General features: G+C 34.1%; 1 protein-coding gene across 1 annotated transcript; it reads right to left on the reverse strand.

Annotated features, from left to right (window-relative positions):
* Positions 1 to 8,637: 8,637 nt before the first annotated feature.
* LOC102469616 (olfactory receptor 8I2) lies at positions 8,638 to 9,570 on the reverse strand. Its single transcript, XM_006156275.1, has one exon. It carries the CDS (start codon positions 9,568 to 9,570, stop codon positions 8,638 to 8,640), a length of 933 nt encoding a protein of 310 aa, XP_006156337.1.
* Positions 9,571 to 16,821: the final 7,251 nt, after the last annotated feature.

Genomic DNA, 16,821 nt, shown 5'->3' on the forward strand with positions numbered 1-16,821 from the left:
TTAATCTATGTGAAAATATTACATCATAGACATTATTGTAACATGTATATGCACATTTATTTTTTAGCAGAGAGAAAGATTATGGAAAGTTTATGTAACTTACAGAGTAAGAGTTATTAAATATTGACTCTGTAACAAATGATACAAAAAATCTTAAATACATCATTTACTGTTCTTTAAATTTTGGTATTAGTTAAAATATTAATTACAAATAAAACTAATTAGAAATAAACTTTAAAGTTAGGTAATTTTAGTGGAGTGTATTAAAATTGTAGACCACATGTAAGTATCAAGGTACATTCCTAACTTCAGCATTCAAACTTAAATTTCTTTCAAAAATCAAAATTTCAAAATATTTCTTTAGCACATTCTGATTTCATCCAGTCCATGTTTGTTTACATTAATCCTGACATCATTTAAGGTAAAGTCTCAATAAATAATATGTGCATGCATATTCTTTTGATAAAGTCCTTATTTTATTCAATCTGATTTAAAATCCTCCAATTTTAAGAATAATACTCACTGCGAGCTGAAGTTGGTGGAAAAAATACTTCTAAATATTATCTGCCTCGAAATTTATTGGCCTCAAACTTATCTCAGAAATAAAATATGAAAACCATTTAAGGAATTGAAAAGTCTTGTAATATATTTGTTTTCTTTTGTATAAGTTACTTTTAAACTTTTGTGCATTCATTTTTTTTTCTGAATTGAAATACCTAGAAATTTTGTTCAGATCCTATTTAAATGGCAATTTTTCCAGGAAGTTATATCTCTAAAGAATACACGGGAGCCACTGCAACTAAAAGTGAAGTGACAGATGCTTTGCCTTTCGTCTTGATAATTTCTGAGCATCTCATGTGCTATTAATTAATAATAATGCAATACTGGTCATCCTCAGGGAACAATTTCTATGGAAGATTGCTTGGCATGTTTCCAGAGACAAAAATTCGGGGACTAAACAAACCCAAGTGAAGTTTTGAGCAAAGTGTTTGCCTTTTCCCTTAGAAGACACTAATGAAAAGCATCATGGATTGTTCTGTAGCAATGCTCCAAATATTTGGCTGGGATTGTAGAGAAGATACTTCCAAGGAAATATGGTATTGACCCTGGTTGACACTAATAAGGATGAAATAACATTTTTCACAGTGTACTATATTTTATAATTACAAGTGTGAAACTGTCATAGGAGTAAAACATATTAATTAGAAAAAAAAAACAGAATTTAACAAATTATACAAAGAAACAGAACAATTCAAAGCTATTAACATTTTGTAGCATAATTACTGTTAATTTGCTGTTTCTAAGGTTCTTACTACAGGACACATGTGCACGCCAAAGAGAGACAGAGACAGTGAGAGGGAAAGTAAAAGATCATTTGCACAAAGGGAATGGCCATGCTGCAATTCCTTTTCTTACATTCTCCTCCTGGAATTTTGGGCATGAGTGCACATGTGTTCAACATTATTTTCAAGCCACCAGGTCCAGAACTCTAACCAAAATAGGTCATCTGGGAGTCCAGCACCTTAACCACTACCTCCCCTGGTGGCCCCAACTGTTGTTAATATTTTTAAAACATACAGGTATTCCTATTATTTGCAGGAGATAGATTTCAGGATTTGGTCTCAAATACCAATATCTAAGCATGGTTCAGTTTCTTATATAAAATGGCTTAGTATTTGCATATAAACTATACACATGCTCTTGTATACTTTCAATCATCTCTAAATTACTGATATTCTTGTATTCCATGTCTTTATTTTCTCTTTCTTCTTGGTTTGTATTATACTATTTTATTTTACCATTAATCACATTTATCTTTACAGTATACAACATTGCTTTTTTCAGCACAAATACCATGAATATCAGTCAAGATAAGACATTACCTGAAATATACTTAAGAGAAGTCACTAAGTTCTCTAAGGTTTTAGGGATAATTACTGTTGAGTAACATCACTAACATTATCATCAGCAAACAGCTTTTCATTTTTTGGTCAATGAAATATATATTTTTTTCTGTCCCTATTCCCCTCCTGTCCTATATAACTCACCCCAATAGTACTCCTGTCCTTACTTTCTCCAGTATCTACTGTTGACCTCCCTGCTTCTATACCTTCCAAACTTTGAGTTTCTGTTATAGAGACAGACAGTTGGTATATATGAAGTGGGGACATACTAACTCTGTCTTTCATATTCTGGCTTTCTTTGTTCAGCATTAAAACTTCCATATTCATACACTTTGAATCAAATGTCAGGGTGTCATTGTTTTTTATGACTAAATAGTACTCCATAGAGTACATATGCCACATTTTTCAATCCAGTCTCCTATTTTTTAATATTTGGGTTGATTCCATGTCCCGGTAATGGTAAATAATGCTGCAATCAACATGAATGTGCAAGTGTTTTTCCAACTGAGGGTTTTTCTAACCTCTGGGTAACTACCCAAGAGTGGAATTACGGGGTTGTATTATAGTTCTATTTGCAGGTTTCTAAGGACTCTCCATAACATTCCCCAAAGTGGTTGCACTAATTTATATTCCCATCAACATTGCAGAAGAGTTCCCTTATCACCACAGCCTTACCAGTACCTATCATTATTTATTTTTTTAAAATTTTACTCATTCTTACTGGGATTAAGTGGTATCTCATTGTGGTTTTGAGTTGCATTCCCCTTTTGATAAGAGATGTCAAGCACTTTTTCATATGCTTTTGTGATGTCTGCATGTCTTATTCAGAGAATTATCTATTCAGTTCATTTTCCCATCTTCTAATTGAGTTGATTTTATTTCCGTGCATAAGGTTCCTGTATAATCTGGTTATAAGTCTCTTATCTGAGGTATAGTTTGCAAATATGTTCTCTCACTCTGAAGGTTGTCTTATAACTCTACTTCTTTTGCTGTGCAGAAGCTTCTCAACCTAATACAGTCCCATTTGTCTATTCTGGGGACTATTGCTTGTACTTTGGACGTCTTCTTTAATAAGTTTTTTCCTACTCCAAGGTCTCCAAGAGTTTTTCCTGTATTTCCCACCAGTGTTTTTATAGTTTGAGGTTTTATGTTTAGATACTCAATCCATTTTTAGTTAATTTTTGTTAGTGGTGAAAGATAAGGATCTAGTTTCATTCTTCCTCAAGTGGATATCATGTTCTCCCAGTTCTCCATGTTCTCCACTATTTGCTGAAGAGATTTTCTTTTTTCCCACTGGATTGTTTGGTGTACTTTGTCAGAGATAAATTGGCTGCATGTTTTTGAGTTCTTTTGGAGATTCTCAGTTCTGTTCCTTTGATCTACCTGTTTTTGTGTCAATTACATGCTGTTTTAATTATCATAACTTTGTAATATGTTTTGAGGTCAGGAGTGGGATGCCTCCTACCTTATTCCCTTTGCACAGTATCGCTTTGATGATACAGGACATTTTATGTTTCCAGACAAATATCTTCATTGTTTTTTTTCTGTTTCTGTGAGGAATATCTCTCATAGTTTGATCAGATTGCATTAAATTTGTAGATTAATTTTGTAAAGATTGATATCTTGATTATATTAATTCTTCCAATCCTGGCACATGAGATGTTTTTCCACCCTTTCGTATCATTTTTAATTTATTTTTCTTTTGTATCATAATTTTCCTTGTAAAGATCTTTGACATCTTTGGTAAGGTTTATTCCTAGATATCTTATTGGTTTTGTGGCTATTGTAAATGTGATTACATTCTTTAGTTCTATAATAGTTTATCCATTGTTGATGTATAAAAATTCTATAGATTTTTATATGTTGATTTTTTATCCTGTAACTTAAGTATATTCATTTATCACTTCCAGGAGATTTTAGGGGGATTCTTTTGGATTTTCTATGTATAGCATCATATATTCTGCAAATAGAGATAACTATGCTGCCCACACTTTCCATAACATTTTTTTATAAGAGAGATTTTGCTATAGGTCCCATGCTCTCCAGAAAGACAGGTAGACAGAAAGTGAGAAATCACCCCCTGGAGGATATAGCCCACCACGGTCTCTTCTATTCTTCTCTCAGGATTTTGGGTGCACTTGCACATGAACCCAGGGTGAATTTTAAGCTGCCAGGTCTGTGACTTGAACTTCAGTCTACTATGTGGGAGTCCAGTAATGAAACCATTACTCCATCTGCCAGTCCTACCTTCTGCAACTTTTAAAAAATACTTTTGAGGGGATATTAGATGGCATAGTGGTTACAGTGCTGGATTTCCACATGGCTGACTGTGGTTTGAGTTCCGGACCTGGTCACTTGAAAATCATGCTGATAGCATGTGTGTGCATGCCTAAAATCACAAAAGAGTGAAGGAGAGGGGATTACAGCATGGCTATTACTCCTGAGGGGAGCAATGTCTCGCTTTCCTTCTCACCACATCTGTCTGTTCTATTTCACTAGTGCATGTGCCCTATGGAAAAAAAAAAAAGTTTAAAAATTTAAAAATGTTTTTTATTAAGGCCAGCAGGTGGTTTTGATGTTAAGACAGCTAGATCCCACATGGCTGGAGGTATGATTGGAGTCACAGATCCCATGGCTTGAAAATCGCACTGTGTGCATGTGTGTGTGATTCCAAAATCCTGAGAAGAAAGTGGAAATGAAGGGATTGTGTGTGGTCATCCCCCTGGGAGGTGATTTCTTACTTTCCCTCTCTCTCTTTTTCTCTCTCTGTGTGTCTCTCTCCAACAAGCACATGTGCCTTATAGTAAAGCTATTAAAGAAAAAAAAAACCACAAAACCTTCTGATTCATAGTTGGTGAAATCTTACAAGGCAGAACTTGTGGAAATGGAGGGCTGATTATAACTGTAATTTCTCCAGTGTATTTCTTTTTTTTCTTTTTTTTTTTTTTTTGCACAAAATACTTCTTGTGTATGTACTTCCATATTTGCAAGTTAGCCTAAAGAGTGTGGGTTATTGTTAGGCTGATTAACATTGTCATTGTCTCCCCCAGAATCACATTTGACTAGCTGTGCCTTGGGGGCCAGTAGATGATGTAATAGTGAAGGTGCTGGAATCCCACATGGTCGACCTCAGTTCAAGTCCTGGACCTGATGACTTAAAAATCATGCTAGGCCTCTATGACTGCCCCAAATCCCAGGAGTAGAATAGAAGAAAAGGGACAGTGGCATAACCATTTCTCCAGGGTGTGATTTGTCACTTTCCCTCTTACTATATCTCTGTCTCTCTGGGAAATGCTAAGAATTATATGAGCATGTAGAAGGGATAAAAAAGGCAACTTGAGGGACAAGCAGATGGTGTAGTGGTTATGTCACTGAACTCCCACATAGTCATCCATAGTTCAAATCCCCAACCCAGCAACTTAAAATATGCTGGGCATATGTGCATGCATGCATAAGATCCTGAGAGGAAAATGAAGAAGGGATTATAGCATGGCCATCCTTCCAGGGTGATTTCTTGCTTTTGTCTCTCTGTCTCTGGCAAGTACATATGTCCTATAACAAAAACCTCTCTCTAAAAAAAAGGCAACTGAAGGAGCTCCTAGTAGCCAAAGTTGAAACAACTTATGCAATTAAATGAATTAAAAAGTAATGGATTATTGTCAGAAAAATAAAATAAATAACCCTGAGTCCACATTGGTATGAAAATACTTGAAAAAAATAAAAACAAAAATAAAGGAATGTTTGAGTAAAAATTCTAGAAATAAAAATTTTAACTAATCTTACATTTAGAAAACTACTTTTTTCTTTTTCTTTCTTTTTCTTTTTTTAAGGAGTTTTTGCCTTAGGGTTCGTGCACTCACTGGAGAGAGTGGGAGACAGCAGACGCAGTGAGAGGGAAAGTGAGAAATTACCCCCCAAGGGGATGGCCACACCACTATGCCTTCTCCTCCATTCTCTTCCTGCGATCTTAAGCATGCATGTACATGCATCCTATGTTAGTTTCAACTGCCAGGTACAGGACTCAAACCACTTTTGGCCATGTGAAACTCCAGTGATGTAACTGCTTTGCCATCTACTGATCCATTAAAATATTTTTTAAGTTTCTTTCTTTTTTTTTAAGTGGATATACAATTTATTTGACATTCAAACTTGAGTAAGACGTGCAATATGGCAATTTTACTGCAGGTTTCACCCTACCTAGGATATGATTGCTTGCTGGGGTTCAGCAACAGGATCCAGTTCACACTTAACATTAATACTTTATTGAATAAATTCAATACTAAACAAAATGCATTCAAATACTTTCTTAAAAAAACTCATTGTAAAGGCTTTTCTATTCAGGCTAATAACAAAATAAAGGCAGATAATGCTAACTTAACATAATTGACTGATTTTATACAGCACTTATATCTTTATTTGCAAGTTTATTATTAAATGATAGAGAACATCTAATACAACCATATCTACATAACTAGCAAGTACATTTCTAAGAAAGGAAGATTTTAAACACCCCATCTTTTTTTATACCCACTCCAACTGTCTAACTCTAGAAAATAAAGCCAATGAATTATCTCACAAGAGCTCATGACTAATGTCGTTTTGCTATCAAAATCTGTATTTCTGAACCGTTTTGAGCATTGAGACAAGATTCAAATATTCTCAAAGAAAGAAGCACAATGAATGTCATGATCTTTTATAAAAAAGACAGGAAGACAAGTATCCTCAACAGGGTCTCACTTCACAATTCCACGCCAGCAAAGCTGATGGGATCATGACTTGCTTGGCATGTGCATGTGAACCAGAAACCAAATGGCTTGCAATCTTCATGTGGATCTAGCTTGGCTTGCAATCTTCATGTGGATCTAGCTTCACTTATGTAGGACTGAGCTGGTCTCTAAATTAACGTTATTTAGAATAACGGTATCTATACTACTGTCCAAATCCCAGGGAAATGTACAAATATGAGTATGATAGAGTCTTTGATTTACTGAATTCATCACACTTTTTTGAGAAACAGAAACAAAATAAAATATTTATGTATTACATATAATATCATACTGATATATTTGTTAGATATTGTGAAGAGCACAAATATGAATAAGCAAACATTTCTTTCAGAATCTGCAATCTTGTTGGAGAGGAATATTTTAATAGAGAAACTTTCTCTCTATCTTTTTTAAGGTTTTGGTCATAGGGTGCATGTGCTTGTCAGAGAGATAGAGAAACAGTGAGATGAAAACTGAAAAATCACTCTCCTCCCCTACTCCTGCACCAGGGATAGTCATGCAGCAATCCCTTCTTGTTCATTCTCTTCCTGTTTTTTTGTTTTTTGGGGTTTTTTTGGCATACATGCATCTAGGATGATTTTCAAACAACTGGGGCTGGGAACCAACAGAGATTGATTATGTGGAAATCCATTGCCTTAGCCACTACTCCACCTGCTGGCCCTGACACATTTTCTTTTAAAATAAACTTTTCAAAATAATCTTCAAGTGCTGGCAGGTGGTGTGAAGGTTAAGGTGCTGGATCTCACATGGCCAATGACTGCGATTCAAGTCCTGGAAAATGTTGAAATGCTCTCATGTTGAAATATTCACTTTGTAAGCTAAACAATGTGATTGAATGTATAAAATGATTTGAAATAAAAAATTAAATAAAAAAGTAATCTTTAATACCTTTAGATATGCATTTTTATAGTATATGATATCCTAAATATTAGTACTCAATGACTTACCCACAGGAAAGGCAGTATTGAGAGGATGTGTCTTTTCCAATGATTATTTTGTAACAATGTCTAGGAGAGTTAATTGCAAGCAGATCTATATTCAAGTCTCATTCAAGCAAAAAATGAACAGACATACATACACATAGATTCATTCACAGCTTCTCTGACAAAGTCTTTCCATCTGTTATGGAAATGGTAGAATCTTTATACTGTATATCTCCAAAATGTTCTAGGAATTATGCTACAATTAGTGACATTAATCTATACACACATATACTCATATACAGATAAATGATCATTTATCAGGTCTTTGAATTTAAGGAGACACGTTATGATTATTAGGAAATTATTCAATGTTGGTTTTGAAAACATACCCATAAACAAATTACTTTCCTATATAATCAAAAATATGTTTTTCAGTAAAATAATAGAAAATGTAGCTGTTATGGACAAATGACTCCACAGTTTCAAGAGATGTCTCTAAATTACCTGATATCTGTTGTCTCATTATTGTTTTCACTGAAATGAGCCCGATTTGTGTTTTTCTTTGTCGCTAATATTTGAGGATTTTACATCTGTATTGTCTATTTTCAGGAGACCAGTTGTCATTTCTTATAGTTAGTAAAATATTAGTGTTTTTAATTTTTGAATCTCTTAGTTCTATACTCTTGATGTGCTAATAGTGGAGAAAACAATGTTAAACCATATGAAGTTTCAGTGTAATAATTTTAAACACATTTCTGTGTGTGGCATGCTCACATATAGATTTTCAGATCCCCCTTTACTTTTTTGTGCATTTCTCTGTCTAAATAATTTATATGCTGAAATGACTTCTTTGCTATAGTGATTCAGTAGTTTATACAAATGAATAAAATAATAATTTACATTCCATATTTCAAAGTTTTAAGTTAGGTAGTGTATGCCTTTTGTGTTTATTGTCTAATTATTGAAGTAATTGAATGCCCGACACTATCCAGGTTTGTTGTAATTGTAACATGCATGGATTTATCATGAAAAAGGTTTTCTTTGCATGATGTGAAGAAGAGCATTCTTCACATCTTTGTTCCTTAAACTATAAATCAGTGGATTCAGCATTGGGATGACAATGGTATAGAATACAGATGCCACCTGTGCTTGGGTCAGGGAAGATGTGTTATCAGGCTGTAAATACGTAAAAATCAGGGATCCATAAAAGACAGTTACACCTGTGAGGTGAGATGCACAGGTGGAGAAGGCCTTCTGCCTGCCTGAGGCAGACCGAATGCTCAGGATGGCTGAAATGATGGCAACATAAGTGACTGTGATGATAAGAAGGGAACTAAGAAGAGTGAACCCAGCTAAGACAAAGATCACCATTTCTGTGCTGAAGGCATCCACACAAGACAAAGCCAAAAGAGCCGTGGTGTCACAGAAAAAATGATTGATGTTCGAATCACAGAACCTCAAACTGCTTATCACACAGATTGATATCAGAGAATTTGTGAAGCCTATCACATAGGGCATTACTGCCAGCCAATTGCACACTTTCTGAGACATCACTAAGGAATACAATAAGGGATTGCAGATTGCGACATAGCGATCATAGGCCATTGATCCCAGAAGAAAACACTCACTGCACACCAACCCAACAAAAAAGTACATTTGAACAAAGCAGCCAACAAAAGAGATGGATTTCTGGTTGGATTGGAAATTTACCAGTGCCTTGGGTGTTACAGTAGAGGAATAAAATATGTCAATGAATGCTAAATTGCTAAGGAAGAAGTACATAGGTGTATGAAGCCGAGAGTCACTTCTGATCAACGTGATTAGTCCAAGGTTCCCCAAAACAGTGAGTAGGTAAATGAAGAGAAATATCAAGAAAAGACTGACTTGTAATTCAGGATGATTTGCAAATCCAGAGAGAATGAAGAGAGTCACCTCGGTGAAATTATTACCAGCCATTTTATCAACTCCAGCCTGGACTTACCTGCTGGGTAACAATAATGAAAAATTAGGAAAAGATTCAAATGTAAAGCCCAGATAATCTGAGTTAACTTTCACTCTGACAAGAGAGAAACAGATGGAAAGTAAAATTTGAAGACTTCAAATTGAGAATTTATATACTGTTTTTATTATGTGCAGAATCAAGAGACACTAATAAAGAATCCAAATTCACAGTTGTGTGAAAAAATGGCTGTTTGGGATGATTTGAAGAGATCGCTCCTGAAATACACCATACTCTATCCCAGCCTATCATGGGACCCATCATTATATGCTTAGCAGTTTATCTAAGTAACTTAATTATACAATACTCTTAGAAAAATATGATTCTTTTTTTTTAAATTTTTGTGCTCTCCGTAGAGACAGGGATAGACAGAGAGACAGAAAATGAGAAATCGTCCCACAGGAGGGATGGCTGTACTGCAATCCCTTCTCCTCCATTTTCCTTTCAGGATCTTGGGTACACATGCACATGCTCCCAGAATGAGATTTAATCTGCCGTATCTGGGGTTTGAATGGCGGCCAACTATGTGGAAGTCCAGTGATGTTACCATTATGCTATTTGCTGATCATTATTATAAAACTCATTTTTAAAAAATAATTCATTTTTGTAATTTTTTTTTTTGGAGAGATTTTCACTATAGGGCGCATGCACTCGTCAGACAGACAGAGAGAGACAGAGAGACAGAAAGCGAGAAATCACCCCCCAGGGGGGATGGTCACGCCACAATCCCTTCTCCTCCATTCTCCTCTCGGGATCTTGGGCATGCACACACACACGCGCCCGGCGTGAGTTTTAAGCCACCGGGTCCAGGACACGAACTGCGATCAACTACGTGGGAGTCCAGCGACATAGCCATTATGCTAACTGCTGGTTCCCTAAATTTTTCATGCTTTTCTGTGGAAGTCTTATTTTCCTAACATCTAACAGTTGTATTACAGGGTTATTTTAGGAGTTTAATAATACCTCAGATGGACACCTCCAATATTTTTTGTGACTCAATAAACAGTTCCTCAATTTTGTTATGAAAAAAATAAAAGAACAAAAACTAGAAACATCCTCCTTACTATACATGTTAATGCTAAAATCTCTTAAACTTATTTTTCCTATAACATGCCCTTCTCTCTTCCTGAACTAAGACCAAGTAAAAAACTTAATATATAACATATTTCAAATTGTTTTATGTATGTCATTAATAAAATACAATTGTTACCAATAAAAAGCACATAGCTATCTAAGACAGCAGGTAAAAGTCAAGTCATTGTCAAACAATAGTTTTCAAGTCAAAGTAAACAGGCTAAAAAATTAGAAGAATAAATCCAATTTGTTTATTTAGAACGAAGAATTAAATTATGAGGTGATTTCTCTATAAATTAGATAACTTATTGTCTAATTCAATTGACTTCAATATTTGATAAATAAATACAATAGAAACTGACATGCATAATTAAACAAGATTTGTTTAGACATTTAACAGTCTACTTTAATAACCAAAAGAGACTTGATAATTATATTGAATATACTTAATTATTCAGTGTGCTCCACGTTCACAAAAGTTTCTATTTTTCTGGTCAGTTATTTAATAAGTGTTTAGTGAAGGCATTTTGTCCTGCCTGTCATTGAAGCCACTTTTCTTAAAGCCTGGAAAATACAGAGTTTAAAAAAAAAAAAAAGAAAGTATGTCTCAATGTGAGAAACACACACATGTGAGCTATAGAAAGAAGAAAGGAGAATTAAACTTACCTTGGTTTCAGTTATCCAAAGGAATCCCCATACATTTTAGCTCTCCTCCACTTGTCATATTAAATTTGCATCATCTATTATTTTGAGTCCCTATACTATCAATATGATGGCTTATTTAACACAGGACCCCATTTCTAGAATAATGTATATTATGTTGTTAATAAAATATACTGGTACTTTTTCATGATAGTATTAGAGATACTGTATATCTATAAAACCTTCCAATGATAAGATAAAATTAGGAGCCAAAATAACTAAATATTTATTTAATGTACCTTTTTGGTATTTAAAAGCCATTAATTGCAAACCAAGAGTTATAGTAAGGATTAGTTCTGTACTTTGTGTATTTTTAAAGGAGTCCCACGAAAAGATTTTACTCTGAAATCTGGTGTTTTTGACAGTCTTCTTATACCAACATCTCTTCCTTAAGCTCTTAAAGTCATCTCATAAGATGACTAGTCAATTAGCATCTTTGATCCTTTGAGAATTGTATTTTAATTGTACTCCAAGGTATTTTAACTTTGCCTGGGATATATCTCCAATGGAAACTATTGAAAATGTATATTCCTTACTTTAATGTATTTCTCTTTAAGTGGCCACAGACATATTAAAAATAAAATTAATACAGTTTTAAAAATCATGTTTTTAAATTTGAAATTATGATCCCTGGTTTACAAGTAGTCATACATCTTTGTGGGTTACAGTATGGTTTTACAAAGCACACGTATAGTGTGTAAGAGTCAAATGAAAGATATTTTGTAGATGTCCATTCTCATCATCATTGAACATCATGTAATGTTGCACACATTCAGTCATAGTTTTACTGTGCTTGGTTGTTTTTTGTCTGTGTTTTAGGAACTATAAATTTAATAGTCACTGACATGTTTGCTGTGATGTATGCTTCTAAATAAAACCTATGATGAAGCGGGGAGAATAATGTCTCTGTATTGACTGACATGCATGGCATTCCTTTTTTTGGAGAGGTTTTCGCTATAGGGCGCATGAGCTCACCAGACAGACAAAGAGAGACATAGAGACAGAAAGCGAGAAGTCACCCCCCAGGGGGGAAGGTCACACCGCAATCCCTTCTCCTCCATTCTCCTCTCGGGATCTTGGGCACACACGCACACGTGCCCGGCGTGAGTTTTAAGCCACCGGGTCCAGGACGTGAACCGCGGTCGACTACTGTGGGAGTCCAGCGACATAGCCATTACGCTAACTGCTGGTTCCCCGCATGGCATTCCCTTTTGAAAAAGCAATGTAATACACTGTAAAGTTACATGTAATCCAATGTAATACAAATAAGATTATGATGATAATAAAAATTAAAAAAAAAAAAAAACTATCCCACTTGTTTACATGCATTCTTGTGTCTAGTGCTTATTTTCTCCTGAACCTCCAACCTCCACTGCCTCTAAGAGCTTCTGGGACCTACCATTACCCTTTTTACTCCCTCTACTTCTATGCCATTGAGTGCTTCAGTGTCTCCCTCAGAGTGCAGATGTTCCATGTATGTTAAATGGGGACTCAACAGCATTTGTCTTTCACAGCCTGGCTAACTATACTTAACTTTATATATTTAAGGTGTCCCCTTTGTGTCAAAAGACAGGATTCTGTTCTTTATGACTGAGCAGTATTCCAATATGTACCTATGTCACAAAAAATCATGTTTATTTTGATTTTATAAGCAGGTATAGACTTTTTTTTTTCCCTAAAACATTATGCAAGCATTGAATCTTAAAGAATCCAAGATAATCACTGCCTTTTTCTGGGCTTCTCAGATAGTACTCTTTTCAAAGAGAAGAGATATTTCCTACTCTGATTTAATGCTGCTAATATATGTTGAAATTATATGACCACCCATGGTAACAATCAGAGATATCCTTACTTTTAACACAGGCATTCAGTGATTTTTAATTGTGGTCAATGGCTGAGAAGTAGTAGGCTGTCTAGAAAAAGGAACAAAAATCCTAAAGTAAAAATCAAACACATGTTCTCCGTTTAATGCCCAACGGAGAAGTCAGTATGTCCCAACATTGAATTCACATTATTATCTCCTGATTTTTTGTTCATTTGTTTCTTTTGAATCAGCTTTTTAGAGTACCCTTCTGAACAGATTCTAGTTTATTAAGATTATATTCACCCATACAAGTGAATTTTCAAAGTATTTGAGATCATTTGCCGCACACTATCAAAGAAGAATTTTGTGATTTTGTCTATAAGTTCTTCTAATGTAGTTGTTACAGTCTCACATACATATGTGTGTGTGTGTGTATATATTTATATAAAAGAAAAATGGTGAAAGAAGACCTTCTTCTTTTATTAAAGACTTATTTTAATTTTTATTTATTTATTTATTTATTTTTTAATGTGACCAGAGAGGGACAGATTGAGAGAGAGAGAGAAAGTGAGAAAACAAACTGCCAGGTCTCAAACCTCAGTCAGCCATGTGGTAATCCGGCGCCATTAACCACCATGCCACCTGCTGGCTCCAAGACACATTCTTACAGGAGAAGGAAAAAAACACATTTTCCTAGGACTGTACCATAGGGACTATGGTTAACTATGTTATAGAAGAAGTAGGCATTTATTACCTGATTGCTCAATTAAATCCATAATTTCCTCTATACTCACAGTCAAATATTTTTAATGTTTGATTTAGATACTTCTAGACTGATAGAGCTTGTACATATGTCTCACCCTGCTTCACTAATATTGACATCTTAGATAATCACAGTACACTTATTAACAATAAGAAGTTAACATACAGACTTTATTTAATTTTACTGTTTTTTCCTCTAAAGTCTTTTCTGTTCCAAAATCCAGTCTAGGATACCATTTTGCAGTTAGTGTCATGTCTTCTTAGTCTTCTGAGATCGACCCCATATTGTTTTCTTTCATGACTGATACTTTCCAAGAGCACAAGTCAAATATTTTATCAAATATCCTTCAAATGAAACTTGCCCTTGCTTTTATCATTATTAAATTGAAGATGTTAATTTCTGAGAAGAGTTCCAGTAAAGTGATATCTATACCTCTTTCATCATAACACAGGCTTTGTGATATTGAGTGAATTTTCTAGTAATATTAAACTTAATCACATAACGTAGTGTCCACCAGACTTTCTTAATACAAAGTATTGATTCTTTTCTTTGTAATAAATATGTATTGTTTTGGGGAAATAAACTATTACTACTTTTCAATTCATCAATGTTTGTAGCATGTATTACTTTGGTGTTTTCATGAAAAATTCTTATTTTGCTTAATTTTTTTAACATATATTTTAATATTTGATTTTATAATATTTTCTTTATATTTAGTTGTACATCTTTAAGGGACACAATATGAATTTTCAAAGCATACGTGCAGTGTACTACAATAAAATCAAGGATAATAGCATATTAAGTGTTTTCAACTAAGAAAAGAACACCACATTTGAGACATATACAATAAGATTGACCATGTCTGTTTTTTCACTTGAACTTATTCTGTAAGAAAGAGTAATTATTCCTCTCCTATATATTTATTTATGTAGTTTTTCATTGATGCCAATGTGCATTCTGAAATTATTTTATTTTATTATTATAGTGTACTATCACCCTTTATTTTGTTACTTGAGTTCTCCTAGCCTTGCTAATAGAATCAGTGATTCCTGTGACTGTTTTAAACAACTTTCTTTCTCTCTCTGTTTTTTTTTTTTCTTTTTTTATAATTTTCTAGCATCACAAATTTCTATAGTTCTATCTTTTATTTTCCTGGATTTTGTTTTATAATAAACTAACTCTTTTAGGATCTTTGTTTTCATTCGTTGGATGATCATACTTTGGAGAAATGATCTGAACAACCTTATGCCATTTTCATGTGTGCACTCATATTTTTTTCTTAAGTATATATTATGCATTTTTTTTTATTTTAGAAGAGGTTTTTTTTCTTTCCTTTTTTCTTTGCTATATGGCCCATGTACTTTCCAGAGAGACAGAAAGCAAGAAATTCCCCCTCCCCCTGCCCCAGGGAAGTTGGCCATGCTACAATCCCTTCTCCTCTATTTTCCTCTCGGGACTTTAGGCACAAATGCACACATGCCCGATGAGAGTTTTAAGCTGCCAGGTCCAGGACTTGAACCATAGTTGACTACATGGACCCAGGTAGTCAACTATGGACTGGTTCCAAGACACATTCTTATAGGAGAAGGAAAAAATACATTTTCCTAGGGCTGTACCATAGGGATTATGGCTGTTATGCCATCTGCAGGTCCCAATATGCAAATGTTGATACATTTAAATTCCAAGAATTTTGTGATTACAAATTTTCAAATGAAGACACCATGCTACAGTGGAAGATGCTTGTATTCAGGAGCCACAGATCTGAGTTCATGTCCAGAAATATCATGTACTAGATTTGAGACCAAATGCTCAGCCTCTTTGAGCTTCAGTTTCCATCTCTATATCTCTAGGCAAAGTCGCAAGACTAGTACCTACCTCACGAGTTTATAAAGACAAAATTAAGTAGTATATTATAGAAAGACTTAAAAAACTCATGCAGCATGAAATTAAAGGAAAGTTTATTTGGATGCAAAACAACAAAAATCTATGTATAGTTTTTCATAATATTCCATCTCCATAAACTTTTTGAAGATCCCTTATATATCTAAAACATCCAGTATGTTATAGGGGACATAATAGTATTCAACCAGTATTTCTTTCATGTCCTTAATATAAGCAGCTTTATAATAACCTATTATATTCACACATCTAAATGTATTAAGCTAGAATTTCTCCCACAGTTAGACAATGACCTTAATCAGTTTTTTGTTTGTTAATTATTTAAAAAATTAAAAATAAATTTTAATTGCCAAATGAAACATGTGCTCACCTGAGAAAGATTCATAGAAGCAGTATTCTGGGACCAATACTATGATTTCCTATTACATATTAATGTAAAGCAATGTAAAAAAAATTCTATTACATATTAATATAAGGTATTCTCGGGTGATCTGGCAAAATTTTATTTCCATGAATACTGTCCCCAACAATTAATTTCATAATAAATTTGTCTATATCAATTATTTAAGTTTCTTCAGCTACAACATGGAATAGAGCTTAACGAATCGAAGATTATCTAAGTAGATACTAGTTTCATTATTATGTATGAGGAACATTTCCTCTTATTTTTATTTACTATTTATCTGATCATCTATTTAAATGCTACTGAAAGTCTTATTCTAAAGAGTGACTAATTTATTTTCAATTGTAAGAGATGGGACAATTCATAGTTTCAAATTATTTTTCTTTATTGATTTACTTTTCAATACCAAAGATCCCAATGTTGCCAAAAAGCAGGTCTAATTGTTCAACACTCCAAAAACAAAGTCAAAACAATGAGCACTATTTCATGGAGAGAGTTTATTATCTGAAACACTTCTGAGTGGGAGGATGGCAGAGCTCTCAAAATCGTCTCTCTGAGCAGCA

The sequence above is a fragment of the Tupaia chinensis genome, unplaced genomic scaffold, assembly GCF_000334495.1.
Source record: "Tupaia chinensis unplaced genomic scaffold, TupChi_1.0 Scaffold000486_1, whole genome shotgun sequence".
NCBI classification, from domain to species: Eukaryota; Metazoa; Chordata; class Mammalia; order Scandentia; family Tupaiidae; genus Tupaia; species Tupaia belangeri.